Here is a 19411-nt window from a genome sequence, read left to right as displayed (position 1 = left end):
TGACGATCGATCCGGATGGCCAAGTCGACTAGGGAGCTAAGGTCAGGGGGCTCGTCCTTCATGTTCAGTTCAGCCTTGATGTTCTCGTTGAGGCCGTGCCAGAAGGCTGCACGTAATAGGCGGTCCTCCCAGCCGGCCTCCATAGCAAGGACCCGGAAGGCAATGGAATAATCCAGGACTCCTCGAGCCCCCTGGCTAATAGTCAGAAGCTGCCTAGATGCTTGGCTCTGCTGAGATGATGGCGAAAAAACCGTCCTCAAGTCGTCCAGGAATTCAGTGATGGTGGTGCCGATGAGTAAGCCACTGGAGTCCGCAGCCTCGGCCCAGGAAAGCGCTTTACCTCAGAGTCGGTTGATGACATAGCTGATTTTTTCCTCTATCTGTGCGATATGTCCGTGGTTGGTGCTCGAACACCCGGCGGCACTGCAGCAAAAACCCTCTGCATTTCTCCACAGTTCCATCAAAAATGTCCGGTTCAGGTATGGGAGGATCAGGAAGGGGACTGGTCGAACGGGTGGCAGGGTGACTTTGTTGGGCCAGCAGGAGGGTGGTAAGTTGTGCTACTTGTTGTGTGAGCGTAGCCAGATGGTGTTGTTGCTGCTGCAGTGCCTGAGCCAGTTGTGCATTCGATGAAGAATTACTTACACCGGAGTCAGCAGGGTCCATAATGGCCAGTTCTTTCTGTTAGGATCGCTCTGGTAGGGAGGTGAGCGAGTAAAAAATGACGGACCTAGGTAGCTGACTTCGGTGCAAGAAGTGCTCTATTTATTTACAGTGACAATAAATATGTGTACAACCAGGTGAAGGAATATGGAGCAGAACCGGGTGTCGAGCGGCAGTCTTGGAAAACATACAGTTAGTGATGGGACGATAAGGAAGAGGCCGGGCTGCGGACGCTAGGATTCACTCCTGGACTGGTCGTGGTGGCTGGTTGCTGAGGGGACAAAGTCAGAGAAACAGTTAATGGGAGACTGTGCGTGGTGGAGTGATGTGGAGTTGTGGAGGTCCGTGGTCCGGAGAAGCCAATGAGCACGGTATAAATAGGAAGAAACTAATCAGGTGCAGCTGGTGGTGATTCAGGGGACGTGAAGCAGGTGTGTCAGATAAAGAAATCAGGGGTAAGGGAGCTAAAATAGAGGGAGACAAGTGAGAGAGGCAGGAGCAGCCGGGCAAACCTGACACAGTAATACTGATGATGGCAGTTGTGCATTGAGTATTCTTTCATTTATTATTCGTTGATATTCTTTAAGCTATGTTTGCAGTTTGACAACTAAATTGTCTTTCAGGGTCATTATGAATCTACTTTATTCCACAGTATAGTATCAAATTTAAACAGCTGGTGGCATTTTAAATGTCATTTTAATATACTATACATTTTCAATTTTTTCTTTTTGAATCTTGATTATGTCCCTAAAAGAACACTTTAAAAATCAGCTCTGTCATACTCTTAATGTGGTTGTTTTTATCAGAACACAGCCGAAACACTGCCAAAAAGACATTACAGGACATTACACACTGGAATATTTATTAAATAAAAACATCCAACACACATAAACATTAAATCTGAGGTAAGTCAAAAATTCTAAAACTTTGTGCATAAGATAAAGACTGGGGTGATGGAGGCAACTGCAGCAGCTAAATATGTTGGTAGTAAAGTTCACATTACATTTATGTCCTATGAAATTGTTCCGTCACATGTATTATGTAGGTGATAAACATTAATCAGAGCCACTGAAGACTATAAAAAGTAAATGTGAGTGACATTACAGCTGGCACGTTGTGTGATAATGTACTAAATATAATTATAAAGCACACAGGAATAAAAACTTGTTCAGTTCCAAACACAGTGCATTGGTCAAAGCTGAACAGTGGTGAACTGCTGGAGCAGACTGGAGATGGGCCAGTCATAAAGCCTTCTGTGATGAATGAGTGAATATTTGTACCTCTGTAGTAAGAAGCGTTAGATTATCATGGTCATGCTGTGCATGAGTGTGATGGACGTTACTAGTCAGCAGTGAATGAGCCACTGACTGTGAAACATGAATGAAGCAGCTGATAGCGATCAGATAATGCAAACCCCTGGCTGAGGTTTAATGTGCATTCTAATGTAATAGAAGCTGTATCATCTATGTTTTCACACAGTTCTATAACTCAAAATATCACAATACCATGGCGTATTATTTTCTCTCCCTACCTCTATTCATGGACATTTCATGAAGTGCAGCACATTCTCTTCCACTTTTGACTAAGTGTGGATGGGATTGTCATGCCTGACTCTTTCACCTGCACACTTTTATGAACCAGCAACTGTAAACAAAAGTGTCACTTATGGGGGTACTGAACAGTTACAGTACAGTGCACCACACGTGCAGGCACAGTGTGTGGGTGACATGAGGGGTACAAATCTGGCCACCAACCTTTGTTGCAGGTCCTCTCTGCGAGCCACTTTGTAAATAATAAATAAAGGCTAAAATATCCTAAAAATAAATGATTACAAAGTGTCACTTATGATGAATTATCAGATGTTTACTATTATCCTCAACAATACCTGTTTCCTCAACAACCACTTAGGAACCCTGCTTAGGATTCTGGGCTCAAGGACAAGAGAGACCTACAATCCCACAGAGCCATAAGACACCCCTATTTATGTGGACTGTTTAGCCCTACTTCCAGCTTGAGACCCCTCTATGACACAGTTCCAGTTTTCCCTCTTCTGTTGGCAGCCCTGTCACTCATCTATATAATGCAGTTGATGCTACCAAAACCGTCTCTCACAGCTCATGTCATGTCAGTTATGCAGCCACAGTCATCACTGAACTGATGTCCTGCTTGGTAGTGTATGAAGAATTCCTGTGCAGTTTCCTTGTTCAACTCTTCTTCTGCATAAAAATATGAAAAGAAACAGATATCGCTGTGTGACTGCCAGGACAGTGAGTGCTCACTGCTTAAGTGCTATCTTGGCATTGAAAGTTGTGGTTTGGGAGAATGATTTGGACAGAAAGAGGAGAGGGTGCAAACAAGAGACAGAGAAACTGAGTAAGAGGCATAGAGAACACACATACAAAAGGGTTCTTGCTTATTCTGACCCCAAGCTGGAGACATTATCAGTGAATTGTTATCACTGGAACAGCTACAGATTAGGTTCCTGTGATGAGGTTTCAACAGCCAAGATGGATCAATGTAGTGCAAAGGTGCTTCTCACATTTACAACACTAGGTATATCTGATAGTGTGAGTGGGCATACAGACCAGGCCAGTCTTATACCAGCCAAAGAATGAAAGGTATTTTATTCTTTTACACTCCAAATCACTGCTTTGTTGGCAGCTGCTGAGAATTTAAATTAAAAGGTTCATGTCAATAATACTGCCATTAAAAATTCTCTAAGAGAATGTCTCCATTTTTTTCAGATGACTGACATCTCATTTTGGAACACACATTTGATCTTTTGGTTATTTGTTCATTTCAAGTAGAGCTCAAGATTTCTAAATTTTCCTTCTCCAAAATGTCAATAACAAGAAAAGGAAACAGGTACTTTGCCCTTGGTGCACTCTGTGAAGTAAACCTATAAAATGTCCCATCCTTTGAAGGTCTCTTGAAATTTTTTTACTGACTTCAAAGTTCCACAGCAAACAGAGCACTGTTTACAGAGAACATCTCTAGAGGAAGAAACGGCAAAAATTCCTTTTGTGTTGGTCTTTCTGATTACACATGGGCACTTCAAACACTACATGGGTTTAACAAGACTATTCACCAGAACAGAAAAATGGGACAACTCTTCTAACAAAGCTCAAAAAGGGGATGTTTTCACAACATTCCTCCTCCATCATCAAAAATTAGAACTTAATCAACTCTAACTTTGCAGACCCTGCACCATCTGCTATGCATTCTAGCACCAACATTTAGTTGGATATTTTGGAATGACAACATTTTCTTTCATGCTACCACATGAGGGCGTTTTGTTAGTTATACACCAGCATAACATACAGCATGAGATGACAGACCACAGAGTCTGTTCAACTGACTGAACTGAGGCATCTGGCCCACTGAAACCCCAGGAGTACAGTGTCAATGTCAAAGTTAGAAATGCCCATTATGCAGTATTTTTCCAGTGCCCAGTGTGGCTTACTTTATGGTTATTCACTATCACGCTTAAGAGTGTGTAGTGTTTCTATGTGGTAATCTTTAGATTACAGTTTTTAGGGGGGGGGGCAGCACGTATCGAACCCCTACTGCCTTCGGCCCTTGTACCTGTTTCGACTCAGTGCTCCATCATCCCAGCTGGCAGAGAGAGGGATGCAGCCTGTCATCTCTAACACAACCACAGCGGAGCATGGAGCTGCCTGCGCGGCACGGCAGCACTAGCTGAAGACAACCAGCGGCGGGAGGAGGACACGAAGCTCCTTTAACTCTTGGACTTCACAAGAAAAGGATTTGTTTGTTCACGTCTCATCCTTTTTATTTAAATCTGTTTTTCAACTCTGAAGAGTGCAGTAGAAGTTCTGCTGAATGCGCAGCCATGCTCATCATCTCGTCTCGCAGTGCACTGCTGTCCGTCTACTACCCACAGATCTTCCTCATCCTCACCAGCGGTAGCTACTTGTAAGTTTCCTGTAAGCTTATTAAATCGGAACATTCGTCAATCTAATTTTAAGCTCGGCTGGCAGGTTCAGATTGTAATTTCTTACGTGCAAAATGTCCAGATAGGCACAGGAAAATCGGATAGTCGAGTTAGATTGCACGTAGAACGCATAATGTGATTGTTGAAAAATGCACACCATCTCTCTCTCAACTTTTAATTTTGCCAAATTAAGTAAACTGTAATATTTTTAATCGTTCTCGTGGTTACACTTTGCTTGGTGTGACTATCAAAGAACAAGAACTGTAGATTTTTTCTCAGTGAGAGAAGGTTGTGTCATTTTCATTCATTCAAATACCCTAACTCCAAAATGGACAGCTTACAAACAGTGACTGAGGACTTGGGTGAAGCCAATATTTAATCTACACGATTTATACTTGTTCTAATATGTGTGCAACATTACAACCACTTTGACATAGGTGAACCTCATCAACAACAGTTGAGGAGCATATGGAAAAAGATAAGACTAGACTACTTCATTCTCTATTACCATGCCAGTGTAATGAGATGTTTCTTATGACATTAAAAGACCCAGGCCCTCACAGAAAGAATGATCACTGCACCATACATGCCTCTCATTCATAACAAGGGCAGGTCCTGGAAATGAAAATAGCTGTGGTGGTTCATGTTTTATGTAACAAAGAGAGAGACAGGCAGACAGAAATTAACTGGATTTTGACCCAATTCTATGATTAACTATTGGTCTCTTTCATGTCTTTATGGAGGTCCAATAAATAACACACGATGTGAGCTGGGGTAAGGATGAATGGTGCAGAGGATTCTCTTACTGTATCTTCTCATTCAGTCTTGTTTATTTTTATGTTTCTCTTTATTATTATAAACTGGCAACATGTATTGTGATAAAACTAATTTTATCACTTGTTGCTCTAATCATAGTGAAGTAATGCTAAACGGGGAACAGTTAAATCCAAACTATACTTTAGTAGGTATATTTTTGTCTTCCATTTTTTCTTATCTGATCTCATGTTCTTACTTGTATCATTAATCTCCCTCTCTCTCTTTCTCTCTGCTTACAGGGCTCTGTCCTCTGTGGTAGCTCTTGGTGCGAACATTATCTGCAACAAGATCCCGGGACTGGCCCCCCGTCAGAGAGCCCTGTGTCAGAGTCGCCCTGATGCCATCATCATCATTGGCAAAGGTGCCCAGCTAGGTATCAATGAGTGTCAATTCCAGTTCCGCTATGGCCGGTGGAACTGCTCAGCCCTGGGTGAGAGGACTGTTTTTGGACAAGAGCTGAGAGTAGGTCAGTCTGTTTGAAAGTCGGAGTCTTTAATTTTCTTTGAGGAGTTGTAAATGTTTTTATCTCACGTAGGTCAGCAGGCAATCAGGCTGAGTGAGGGGAAGAATGTTTAATAGTTAAATGGTTTTGGGGGGGTAAATGTAAGGTTTTTGGCATTTTCAGTCTATATTAGAGATTTTAACAACAGATAGGTGACAGAAGATGAGGAGAGAGAGATGGGAAGTGACATGAAACAAAGGTCCACAGCTGGATTCAAACTGGGGATGTTGCAGTTCATGACCTTAAACCTACAGACACCAGTGCCCAGGGGGGAAAACTAGTTTTGACCTTTGTAAACAACAGATAAAGTGAATCATTGACCTGTATACACAGACATTTCACAAATACCAGTCAGATCAAAATAAAGTAAAATGACAGTTGGAAGCTTTAGCACTGAGGCACAAGTGTGGATTGATATGTGTCAACAGGTGTGTTAATGAGACTATGAAAACCAAACTGAGCTGTGGCCTGACTTCAGAAGTTAAAAGAAAAGTGCTATGAGCGAATGAACAGTTCAGGTGCCATTCAGCTCTGTGGGTTAACATGAGCCTGCCTTCTCATTTCTCTTATATTGCCCTCCTCAAGTGGCATAAGTAAAAGCTGCAGCATAGATTGTCATGAAACAGACTTTGAGATGAGTGGCGGCAATTTAATGAAGGCAGTTCTGAGGAACCCCATATGCAACAACCACAATAAATTCTCTGCCTTGCTGAGATGATGACATGAAAAATTCCAACTCAAAAGGCTTTGTTAGGGTCCCCAAAGAAGATTCAGTCTGTATTTGATGTGTGACATCATCATGTCTGCAACACACATTGTCACAGCAAGGCAGGCATAAATAGTGTGAAGGCTTCCTTGTGCAGGTGTATCTGAGTGTGTCATCCTGTGAAAGCTTTTATATTAGCCAGTTGTAAACAGAAACTAACACATCTTTTTGGTTTTAGTCAACATTTTTCACCGTTTTATTTCTCACAGAAGCCTGTTTGCTCTTAATGTGAGCCTCTTATATAAATTGTACTTCAGTCTGAAATGTTTTGTTGCGGTCTTGCTGTGGGTTTGGATCCATGTTTAATCTAGCAACTCTGGGAGCAATCACTTTCTTCTGCACGGGAGACAGGCAGACAGATGTCTGGATCCCTTTATTTCTTTTGTCAGAGGAAATGTCTCTTTTCTCTTGTGGTGTGCAAACGAGCTCTGAGAGACGCTTTGGACCCAGTTTTGTTTCTCATGTTTGGAGCACATAAAGAGATGAAGCTAAACTAAACCCAATTAGATCTGTATAAAAACTAATCAGAGGGTTATAACCAATGTTGTAGAATGTGTCAGGCTTCCAAGGATCTTCATGGATTCAGAGTAAGATGGATCACTTTCCTCTTCCCATTCTTGTCCATTTCAGCTTTTTTTAAACATGGAAATCAAAGCCAGGGCTATAGCCCCTCTTAAATCACTAATGTATCATCCACCACTTCATTTGATTGACTTGCTGGGCCTGTGAACTCATTAAGCATTGAGAAAGACCAGAGAGATTCATGCAAACCACTAATTGAAGTCAGCTCCAGCAACTGGATGGCAACAATAGAACCCTGCATGCACAGCCGTACAATCAAAACAAATCATAGTGCGAGGAGATGGCTGTTTGGCTATTGCATACGCTTGATGCCTTGAGAAATGCTCACTATACAATACATCTGAATGGCTTGTGGATTTAGCCTGATGAGAGAAGACTTCAGAGTTTGTTGTAAGTTATGAACCAGGGGGAACCGCAGGCCCAATGGCTTCTGCGAGTGAGTTTGTCAGGTTGGAAGGGAGCCATTAGAATCGCCTCCACCAGAGACGCCACGCATTAATACTCTGGGCTGTTGAGAAAAACGAAGGCCCAGCATTATCCTGTTTGGACAGGAAGGATATCCTATTACCAACTGTAGTGCCAATAAATTAATTTCCCCCTCTACACCATAAATATAAATGTGTTTATTCTGAAGTTCAATGGTGACTTACAAAAACTTGAATATGGGCACATCTGAGTCAAGCCTGGCCACAGATTATTTCAACATGCATCACAGCACTATCATTTGCTGTAAGAATGTGGACTGCCTAAGACAGAAACAGAATGACACTTAAGCTGCATGAGAAATTCCATTGATGAAAAATACTGAGACACAGCAGCTGAAGGAGTGCTGATCCAGAAAAAGCTCCTCCAGTCAGCCAGTAGATGTCACTTTTGTGTTCTCCACTTAAACTGATTATTGTTCTAACAGGAAGATGATGTAGAGATGCAAGACATAAGGAGAAAAACAATTTTGAGATTATATACTGTGGGTGCTCTGAAAAATGGTCTTTTTACTAATGCTCCTCAAAGTCAATTTCTGACACTTAGCCCTATAATCGGCCTCATAAAATCAAGGTCGAAAAGTACTAGAACCTCTTAGTTGTTAAGATGATACATGACATTAATAAATAAAGGGAAAGTAAGGCCCAATTCACCCCTTGCCCCTACCAGTTAGCCCTACCCCTCAGGGGTGTCTTGATTCTCTTTAGGATGGAGGGGTAGGGTGAAGTGGTAGAGCTACATACAATAGATCCTCAAACAGAGGGTTTTCAGAGGCAGACTCAAAACCAAGTGGTATGAGGTTAACTACAACAAAACGTATCTGCAGTCGATGCTACACACCTCAAACAAATCCAACAACATTCCCTGGTGTCAAAAACCTATTCCTTTCCTTTCATTCTTTAAATTTGCAGTTGAAAATCTCAAACTGATGCTTATAGACCACGCAAGAGAAATCACCACAGCTGAAGATGGCACTGTGTGTTTCAAAATGTCCAACAACAATTCATCACGCCTGTTTACTTAACCATTGTTATTAACTACTATGTAACTACACATAGAGGTCCTGAAGGGTTGCCCCATTTCACAGGGGAAGATCTCAACCACTACTCCTCGTAACTCTCTTTTGAAGGTTAACTCACAAATGAGGTCACAAGGGCACACTTGAAAAAGAGGGATAGGGGTGTAAAATAAGAAATTGGATTGGGCCTAAGATTAATGAAACTCCCTGAAGTGAAAGTACAAAATCTGCTACTGTGAAAACTACTCTGAGTAACAGGTAATTAGTTACAGGTTTACATGTACAGTCCATAATAAAATGACCACAGAGATTCAATATCAATATACTCCATGAAGCAATCCCTCTCCAATTCAGTGTTGCACTCCAAAGAGGTGGCTTTTTTTTCTTAAACGTGGAGTCTAGAAATTTTCACTTCAATAAGTGCAATACTACTAAAATACTACAAGTATTACTATAAGCATTTTTTTTTTATTGGCATTTGGACTTTGTTGTGAATAGAGTCAGGCCAGAAGGAAATGGGTGAAGGGAGACGTATGACATGCAAAGAAGTTCCTCATCCAGAATCAAACCATGGGCTTGCAATTCCCTTATACCATTTGGCTACTGGGGCACCCCAGATGGGTTAAAGGCTGTGCACACCTATAGTCCACCCACAAAGGTGTTCTCACTTAGAGTATGTTGTCTAATTGGACTTCTTAGGACTGTATGGGAGCGTACAAATTGTTCTAGTGTGGACATCTCTCTATCCCTCTTATTAGTTTTGTTGCACATGTTTAGGTGGGAGTAGCTACAGCTTCATTATTGTTATTGGTTCATTATGTTTGGGGACATCATGTAGTTCCAGCATAACATCTACCAGAGCAAAGGACTAATTAGTTAGATAAAGTTAAAAAAAAACCTGTGTGGCTGTGCAGGGCTCTATAAGAAAGAATGGTCAATGCATGTGGTAGAAGCAGATATCCTGACTTTTAGTTACTCATATGGGTCAAGTGATGCTGCAGCCTATGTTTCCCATAATGCAATTCAGTAGCATCTTTCATTTGACACCCTGACGATCTAATGGCCACTTCTTACAAACCTTCATTCCGAGTTTGTAATGCAGGCTTTCTGCTAAAGATTATAAGTCTCAATACCAAGTTGAAATAGCCCTGATGATGTAACCAGGGTGGTTTCACAGAAGACATTATCTAACTGTTTTCACAGATGGAGTAGCACTTCTCATGTCAAGTAAACTGCCCTTGTGTAAAATTCAGTGAAGTAGTCCTTTAATAAGAAAGCATACACAGTCTTTGAAAAAGGAAAATCCTCCTACTTGTGCCACAGCAATATAAATGTATGACAGGTATGCATTTCTTGCCTTTCTGATCAAAGTGGTGTGAATGTCTACAAAAAAGTACAAGAAAAAGCTACTCAGTCCAAAGTCGACAATACTTGGATGATATTACTTTACTTTTCACCCCAAATTTCTTGGGATTCTTCTCTGTTCCCTTTAGGCAGCAGGGAGGCAGCATTCACTTATGCCATCACTGCAGCTGGAGTTGCCCACGCAGTGACTGCAGCTTGTAGCCAAGGAAACCTGAGCCAGTGTGGCTGTGACCGTGAGAAGCAGGGCTACCACGACCAAGAGGAAGGCTGGAAGTGGGGAGGGTGCTCGGCTGATGTCAAGTACGGCGTGGAGTTCTCACGGCGCTTTGTAGATGCCCGAGAAATTAAGAAAAATGCCCGCAGGCTAATGAACCTGCACAACAATGAGGCAGGACGAAAGGTAAGGCAAGTAAAAACAATCGGACCAAGTGTACTTTTATACATTATCTTAAATTACTTTACATGATTAGAAGTTAATGCAGCAAATTCAGATTAAAGCAATATGAGTATGCACAAATTAAACAAAGCTCCTGCAGAACAGAGTGCTTCAGTGTAAGTTATTTGCAAACACAAATGCAAGTGTGTGCATACATGACAGAAATGCAACACTTAGATAGAGCTGCCAAATGTGATTCTGCCATAGCTCTACAGTCCTTTCACTGAATCACTATGCATCAACAGTAACACAATGAATTACCAAGTGAGGGTAGAAGATATTATTGCAAATCTTCCTCTTGTCCTTTCTCAGTGGTGGCACCAAAGACTTCTGCACCGCCGCACACACTGAACCAACCAGAGACAAGAGTACTGTACCCTTTCCAAAAATGTGATAGCCATGAAGAGAAAGAGCTCCTGACTAGAACTTTGGACAAACAAGTTACAAGACTGTTACATACGTAGACACTCAAAAATGATACTGAAACAGGGTCTGCTTTAAAAAATGGGGTGATCATTTTCCCATATCAACATCAAGCTTGGCCACTAGGGCAACCATTCACCTGTCAGTTTTGTCATTTGTAAATATTTGTATGGTATTATAATATAAATCAGGCTTAAACCGCAGTGTAACTCTACACATGTATGGTTACACAACAGCTCTGGTCAGGTTTCTTGGGCTGTCACACCATTATGTGGCCTGTAGAAAGGTAAAGATAATTAGAGACTACAGTTGTAGGGTTTGAGTTATTTTCCCCAGGTTTCTGACATGAAGTTGGCATACTGGTTGGTGTGCTGAAAGTTAAAGTGTCCGCAGAAAACCCAGCTTGGGAAAAGAGACAGATTTGAATGCTTTGCAATTACTATAAACTGTTTCAAATTCAAGCAGTGTTTCAGTCTTTTTTTTTTAATTTTTACAAATCTCTACTTTCTATGGCATTAGATTCTAGAGGAGAGGATGAAGCTGGAGTGCAAGTGTCACGGCGTATCTGGTTCCTGCACCACTAAGACATGCTGGATTATGCTGCCAAAATTCAGAGAGATTGGCTACCTGCTAAAGGAACGCTACAGTGAAGCAGTTCAAGTGGAGCCAGTCAGAGCCTCAAGGCTCCGCCAGCCCTCCTTCCTACGTCTCAAAGAGGTTCGGGGCTACCAGAAGCCAACAGACACAGACCTGGTCTACCTGGAGCGGTCACCCAATTACTGTGAGGAGGACACAGCTACAGGAAGCACAGGGACAAGAGGCAGACTGTGCAACGGCACCTCAACCCATACAGACAGTTGTAACGTGATGTGCTGTGGGCGGGGCTACAACACACATCACTACACACGTGTCTGGCAGTGCAACTGCAAGTTCCACTGGTGCTGTTTTGTCAAATGCAACACCTGTAATGAGAAATCAGAAGTTTTCACCTGCAAGTAGGGAACAATGAATGACTGGAGAGTAGGGTGGAGAATAAGGGCATATGACCAGTTGGATTTTGAAGTTGAAGGATGTGAAAGTATTTAGTATTTATTCAGCATTTTGCACAGTTTAACATCCTACGTCTTTAAAGACAAGAAACTGATGTGACATGGAATATGAGGTTTGAAGAGTCTGGAGAAAAGCATAATTTTCATAAACATATTTGCTTCTGTACTGCTACAAAACTATGACATGGCAAAGGATGTTGCAGATGAAAGAACTTTTGCTTTCAACAAAGCAATATTTTGAAGACTACATCTTGTAAAAATGTAGCTTACAGATGTTATGAACAAGAGGAGAAGCAGCAAGGACTATTGTTGGATCTTGAGAAGACATTTGCAAAATGCTACAAGAGCAAAGTGCATTAGATTTTCACAAAAGAAGACTGGCTCCTGGCGAAGACTGAAAAATGGCAGTGGAATACCTTTAACTGTACACTCACACTGTATACTGTTTGAACACTGAAAATAAAGCAAAATTATTTATGTAAAAATCTTTCCATTTCAAAGGTCTCATAGGATAGAGAACAAATTCATTTTCTTCCTCTGTTATGATCGTTTATGATCTTCAGTTGCTACTGATTCATTTCATGCTGGGAGTAACACATTTATAGTAATATGGAGCCGCATTTAGTCACTGAACAGCTAAATCTTCACCTTTTCTCATTTTTATTCATCATCAGTTGTCTGTGGATTATTTTGCTATAGATTAGCTATTTTTCTTCTGCACTTAGACACATCTCTCTCTTTTTATGGAACATCAGTAATCTGGTGGATTGTGCTGTTGGGTGCTGAACTACTCATGGCCACGTTCCCCCAGGGCCCAGATCCTTTGTTGTGCCAAAGTGGCAGAAAACAGTCAAACTATTTTAAGGATCCAACTTGTCAGTTTAAAGGCACTTTCAATCCTGACCGTGTTATTGTTTTGTTTTCGGAGTACTCTCGACATCTGAAAAACCCATGTAAGCCCCATTGGAGGTGCAATCAGTTTCGGAAACATCCAACATTCCCATGAACGGCAGAGACACAGAATTCCACATTGTGGCCTCTGCTTACACAAGGCCTTCCAGTGCGGTTTAGGTCTGCCTGGGTGGATGGTATGTACCCTAACCACACAGAAGTGGGTATGACAGGATCAAAGGCCTCAAAGCTATTTCTGGACAGCACTCTTAATGTATTCAGAAAGGTTTATTTAGGCTTTAAATAGCTTACAAAACAATTTGAAGAGTATATTTTTGTATGAGGAACGTGGCACTTTATGTCATTTATGGATGGAAAGAAAGCCTATATTTAGTGTTTTCTAATGTCATTGTATTCAGATTTGAGAGCTATAAATTTTGAATTTGTCTTTGATCAAAGTTTCTGTATCGTGAATATTCCACGTGTTTTATCGAAGTAGGCCAGATTATCCATCATGACACAATCTATTAACAACTCAAAGTAGTTCATAAATGCTGAATGAGTCTAAATGTAGGAAAGTCCAGGAGACCTCATGCATTATAATAAAGACTTGGAAGTTGTATATAGATGGCACATTGGAAATTTCTATAACCAACCAGTTGTTCAGCCTTAGATTAATGAGATTCTCTTTCAAGTTGTTTTAAGTCCTTTCAGTAACTAGGAGCTACTAGTTGCTTCCTAAAAGTTTCAATTGTTAGAATTTAAAATACAGCTAATTTAAGTTTAGGCATTACTTACAAAGACTACATGTTGTACTTTTTCTTTTTTTTTACCAATAAAATTTGAGCATCCTTTTATTGCCTTTTGAGTTTTGTCACATTTGGCCTTTACTGGCCTTATTAAAATCATTACAAAAAGTTGTCACACACACAATTCTTTATTATGCATTATAGAAACATATTATTCAACCCAAACACGAAGCTTATAATTTACAGCCTGACAAAGTGTTTTTGATTTAGTTAAGTATCAAGCCAGAAGGCACAAATACAATACAGTAGAAGTTTATGCAATAAAACATTGACATAAGACACACCAGAACTTGCCTTGACTGATGTGGTGATAATACTTAGAGGTGAACAGACAGCTGCGGCCATGTCACCTAATTCAGCCTAGCCAGCTTGTACAGCTTCGTTCCTGTGGGGCTGAAAAGCATTGCAGCCAGCCATTCGAGCGCGAGTAACAGTGGTTTTGTTAGCAGTCTGAAATCCTGGGGACCGGAACTGCATAAGCTCCCTTCACTATGGCAGCGGATTGAGGGGAGAGCCCAGACGATTGTTTCAATACATTTTGTCAATAAAAATCAGAGGCAGGGCAAACAGGGTGCAGCAGGGTGTGGGAAGGCCCGTAAAGCGCCACATTGTTGAGGTGTCAGGACCGTTCAGCTTATCCAGCAACAGAAGGAGCACAGAGGGATGTCACTCTGCAAACTAAAGCTTCTGCTCTGATTTACTCATTCATTCACTCAGTCTCCGGGTGCACACTTTCAGTACGCTCTTATCCATTGTCTACTGATCCAAAATCACTATCGCTTATCAAAAGGCGCAGCACATTCACACGCATACAACACACAGCTAGGTAGGTAGTACAGTATTTACTAAAATACTAACAAAGTCTAAGCAATCTGGTAAAACTCAAATATAGGTCACTTAGAGTGAAGTGGTCTAATGCTGAGAGTTTCGAGATGGTTAATTATCTATGATGCATGCCATAAGTTCTCAAGTCTTATTTATCTATAGTACTGTGTAATAAATATAAAAGTTGAATAAAGAAGAATAAAATGTAATTCACTAGAATGCTGCTGTTATAACCTTAATACAAGAAGCACTGCAAAAGCAGGCACATCCAGTGACAAATTCAAACCACATAGTAGATTATCCTGTTTAGTACATGTATAGCATCATGCATAGCATTAGTTATTAGTTTTAGTATTGCATTTTTCACTTAGATGCATTTTGATGATAATATTAGGCCAGTTAAAATAAGTGTATGACTGAGGGGGAAAAGGTCTCTTGCAGAGACACCACAATTTAATTACGTAAGGCAGTGAGGGGGTTGTTTACACCATGTTTTGACCATGCTCTATTTCATGGTTACTGGAGAAGTCACTATGGGGCTAGCATTAAATCCCAACCCCTGCCGGTAACATCAATGTCAGTGAAAGGTGAAAGGCCCTGGCACTGTGGTGCTCTTTGTCTTTGGATTAAAGCACAAAGCATCAGCCTTGCCAAAAGTTACCAGCATGTGCTTGCCTCCTCCAAACTCTTCATTTCCCAAGCTCAGGTCAAGACAAAGTAGGAACTCCTGATGTCTTGACCCTTGCTTTGATATCGGGGACTGTGTGGGCCTTGTGTATCAAGAATACCTTAAGCCCCATCTGGCCATGAGTGCTAGCACAGCAAGTTCTAAATACTTCTCTGATAGAAACAGCTAATTCAAAAGTGCTTTATTGCTTAATCTATGAGCAGCGTGGCTGTCAGTTATTCTGGACAGAAACTATGCCTATGTGCTTGATAATAGATGGGTTACTCACTCGCAGATGAAGCGTTGCATTAATGAGGCTTGTAGCACAACAAGAGGACACGTTCACTCGTATCAAGTGTATATGTGTGTACGTGTACTTTATTCCCTCCTCAACAATTACTTGATATGAAAACCTGCTTACAAGTTGAGGACCTCTGTTCTCCTGGCTGCTTCTCCCAGGTTTTTACAAGTCCTTCCTCACACCTTTGAGCAGCAAGCTTCCATCACGTTCTTCCACCAGGAAACCCAACTCCCTGAGAGCAGAATAGTCAGCAGTGCCATGACTTTCCAGTGCAGCAATCAGCTCCTGGTTTTGGGTGTTGTGTTCTAAGAGGTTCCTGATGGCGAAGATGGCCCATTGACTAATGACTAAAGGCATTCATTAAGGACAGAAACATCTGATTTTTCAATTCTAGAGAATGAAATGCACCATGTTTTTTTTTTTTCTGTATTTGACTATTTTTTAGGCATGTTTTCCAGAACTAGTAGGCTTTCTGAATAGGAAAAACAAATAAGCCAAATATTTTAAAACATACTAAAAAAAAGTGAATAAATTTTTGGTTCAGTAAAGTGCTTTAACATTTTCAAAGTCCAACTCAGAATGTCAGTGCTTGCCTCAGGTCTGTGAGTGCGCAGACAGCCCAACAACCAAATGAATTCTGCAGATAGGTTGTTTTGTGAGAGAAAAGATACTAAGCTCACCCCTTTCAAGTTTCCTGCATAAACACCTTTTCTCTGACAACCTCAGAATCAGACTATTGAACTGGGTAAAAGACGGCTTGGCACTGGACTCCCACTTTAAAAAGCTAATACCAAATGGCAGCAGAAAGCCCAGCAGGGGGAGGAGATGAGAATGACTCAGGGGTCGGAGCTCAAAGACCAATAACACATACCAAATTAAACAGAAACTGGTATCCACCTCAAATCCTGTCAAAACCATCATAAAGAAGACACAAAGAACGCATCATATGCATATGATGCATAGCATATAATAATAATAATAGTCATATCTTTGTCACGCTTCGGTTTTACTATTCTGTTTTTTTGTTGACAATGCATCAGAGATTCAAGTTCATGGTCCTTTTCAAGGCCATAGTTGGTGGTGTGGGTGGCACAGCGGTGCAGTGGTTAGTATTTTCACCTCACAGCAAGACGGTTCCAGGTTCAAGCCCAGGCTGCCTCTGGGTCTTTTTGTGTGGAGTTTCCATGTTCTTCCTGTGTGGGTTCTCTCCAGGTACTCCAGCTTACTCCCAAATTGCATCTAGGAGTGAGTGTGAGTGTTTGTTTACATGTAAGCCCTGTGATAGACTGGCAACCTGTCCAGGGTGTTCCCCCGCCTCTCGCCCAGTGTCAGCTGGAATAGGCTCCAGCCTCCCAATGACCCTATTCAGGAATAAGCGGTATAGGTAATGGATGGATGGATATCAAAATGGAATCTAACACCACTGCGGCCCGAAAATAATCATCACATGAATGAATCTTTGACACGGTGTCAAGAAAGACAGGGTTTCACAAAATAGGATTTAGTGAAAGGTAATTTTGTTAGATTGCATTAGACTGTTCAGGTGGTGTCCTAACCAAAATGCTCAGTGCCACCTAGAACTACTTTAGCTACAATTCAAAAGTTGCAAAGTACTAAACAAACTTGAACACGCCTCAAAACAAAAAGTAGCATTTACAAGCAGGCCACTTTACCATTTAATGCAACCACTGTTGACAAGCTGCAGGCATACTGTAGATCAGAACCAGTTTTATTGGCCAAGCATATTGAAAACACAAGGAATTTGACTCTGCTACAGTGGCTGTCAAGACTATGTTCAAGTTTCATCACATTTGGTTGCCCAGCTTGCATACACTGCAGCAATCCCAGCTTGATGTGACACTTGCTTTTGGTTGAAAACTCAGAAAATGCACATTTAATTCTACCAGTGGCATGATAAGAAACAAAATGACTAAAATGCAACATGTGTTTGTACGGTATATGTCAAACTATGTGTTTCCAGATAATCAACCACTGTTCCCAAAGGATACATGGATTGTTGCTATCTATGTTGCAGTGGTCCAAGATGAGGGGGATGCCTTCTAGTTCTCTTACCTGAGGAAAACAAATTAAGACAAAACAATTGGTGTAAGTTGACCTAATTTTGATTTCTGATGCCATTTAGTACTACTGACATTTTTCCAAAAGTTTTGACAAATTATTACCAGGGAAAAATGCTCAATAAAAATTCACTTTATAGTGTGTAATCACAGTATTTGTGATTTTATTCCAACCCCATATCAGAAAAAGTTGAAATCCAAATTAAAACTGAAAATAGTGATCTGTAAATTATCTGTGCCCTGTATTACATTTAAAACAATACAGCGGCACATTATTTAGACCATAGTCTCAACTTCTTTGGAATGTATTGCAGGCATGAGAATTGGAGTGAGTAATTTTGAACAAAGAATAAATCTGATGAGGTATCAAATATAGTGCTGCTGTACTGTTTTCAATGTAATACAGGGCACAGATGATTTACAAATCACTATTTTCTGTTTTAATTTAGCCCAACTTTTTCTGATTTGGGGTTGCACACCGTGCTATCATGCCATTCTCTTTATCTTGTCTTTAGATTGTCTTGATGCTATAAAGCAACATTTTGACAATAGAGAACACAGACATTACATTTATAAAAAACTAAATTTAAGTTTTGACAGTGTGTTGTAGCATTTACAAAGTAGTTTGTTAAAGTAGTATAAATAGCACCGAAAGCTTCTGAAAATGATTTAAAAAAGAAAGAAATGTTTTCAACCCAAGCACCGCCATCCTTAGCAGAGCCTCACATCCATTCAAAAGCAACAGTGCGGTTGTGGGTTAGCCTGCGACCATCACAACAGGGTGATCTGCACTGTATCATGTCTTACACAGCTATAGGCTTAATTATTGTCTCCACTTGTTGTTGTCCTCTTGTCATTGTGGTTACCCTCCTAACATATTGGTATGAGCTCCAGAACAAAACAAAGTGCTGAGCCTTACAAAATCGAAATGTCATTTAAACTGTCGAGGAAACAAAGTCGCTGACTAGTACAAGTGGCCGGGTCTACATTTTCTGCTTTCAGAATCACTGTCTGAACTTGCTGACATTATGGCCAAACCTATAAAGACATGAACAGCAAGCAACTGGACTCTGACTTTAGCCTGGTACATACAGTTCAGTGCTTTGCATGTGCATCTTAAATTACAATCTCTCCCAAAGGTGAACACAATGACATCTGATTTACTGGAAGAGATCTTAGTGAAAACAGATATGGGGTGATTTCTGACCACTGGCAGACCACAGATCAGCATCCATAAATGTTACAGAGAGGCCAACTGAGGGTGGCCATCCCACAAGCATTCCACAAATCTGCTTCTATTAAGTAGGACTGTGTCTATAATGTGCCACAAACAGAGGCCAACTCCTTTCCATCTATTTTAATATCCATCTGTGCTTTATGTTAACTGTGGGATGCTGACAGATGATGATGGAGACAACCTGATAAAATCACTAGAGCACATGAGGAAGGGAATGTTTCAAATTTCAGTTCAAAACAGTTGTGTTGAAAGAACCCGTATGCTTGTGGTCATAGGAACACACAGACTCATGCGCCGCTAGCCATCAAACTCGTTTGCATTCCTCAGTTGTCCTCAGGAGATCATGTGGTTTGATACAACAGCCCATTTCGGCGAGTGAGCACTCTAAAGATGCTAATTTAGCACAGAGCTAGCTCTGTCAAAGTAAGACCAGCAGGACACCTCTCACTCTCCTCTTGACCAATGACCCCATCATGTTAGAATGACCAAAGGCCCTCACTAAATCTCAAGAGGCCCAAGATCCTATGAGGAATCCCAGTGGATTA

The 19411-nt window shown here is 41.0% G+C and overlaps 2 protein-coding genes across 4 annotated transcripts in view; one reads left to right on the top strand and one right to left on the bottom strand.

Moving 5' to 3' along the window:
• Positions 1 to 4038: 4038 nt before the first annotated feature.
• On the top strand, positions 4039 to 14013 carry wnt7ba (wingless-type MMTV integration site family, member 7Ba). 2 transcript variants are annotated; one of them, XM_020601327.1, is made up of 4 exons: positions 4039 to 4599; positions 5674 to 5807; positions 10279 to 10550; positions 11529 to 14013. In XM_020601327.1, exons 1-4 carry the CDS (start codon positions 4517 to 4519, stop codon positions 12006 to 12008), a joined length of 969 nt encoding a protein of 322 aa, XP_020456983.1. In that variant the 5' UTR covers positions 4039 to 4516; the 3' UTR covers positions 12009 to 14013. The 2 variants fall into 2 exon arrangements, with proteins under 2 accessions (XP_020456983.1, XP_020456982.1); XM_020601326.1 differs by having other exon boundaries at positions 5674 to 5900.
• Positions 13942 to 19411, bottom strand: part of atxn10 (ataxin 10) — an 18026-nt gene continuing 12556 nt past the window's right edge. For both annotated transcript variants that reach the window (XM_020601323.1, XM_020601325.1), the window contains exons 10-11: positions 17561 to 17624; positions 13942 to 15898 (exon numbers count right to left, since the gene is read on the bottom strand). In XM_020601323.1, coding sequence (XP_020456979.1) covers positions 15714 to 15898; positions 17561 to 17624 — 249 coding nt within the window. In that variant the 3' untranslated portion in view covers positions 13942 to 15713. The remainder of the gene's footprint in view (positions 15899 to 17560; positions 17625 to 19411) is intronic.

The sequence above is a fragment of the Monopterus albus genome, unplaced genomic scaffold, assembly GCF_001952655.1.
Source record: "Monopterus albus unplaced genomic scaffold, M_albus_1.0 scaffold51.1, whole genome shotgun sequence".
In the NCBI taxonomy this organism is placed as follows: domain Eukaryota; kingdom Metazoa; phylum Chordata; class Actinopteri; order Synbranchiformes; family Synbranchidae; genus Monopterus; species Monopterus albus.
This window is presented reverse-complemented; position numbering and strand designations above follow the sequence as displayed.

Excerpts from the sequence above, each read along its gene's own strand:
- wnt7ba (XM_020601326.1), top strand. The coding sequence starts at position 4,517 with ATGCTCATCATCTCGTCTCGCAGTGCACTGCTGTCCGTCTACTACCCA. Across the intron at positions 4,600-5,673 it reads CTCACCAGCGGTAGCTACTT|GGCTCTGTCCTCTGTGGTAG; the intron begins GTAAGTTTCCTG and ends CTCTGCTTACAG. Across the intron at positions 10,551-11,528 it reads ACAATGAGGCAGGACGAAAG|ATTCTAGAGGAGAGGATGAA; the intron begins GTAAGGCAAGTA and ends CTATGGCATTAG.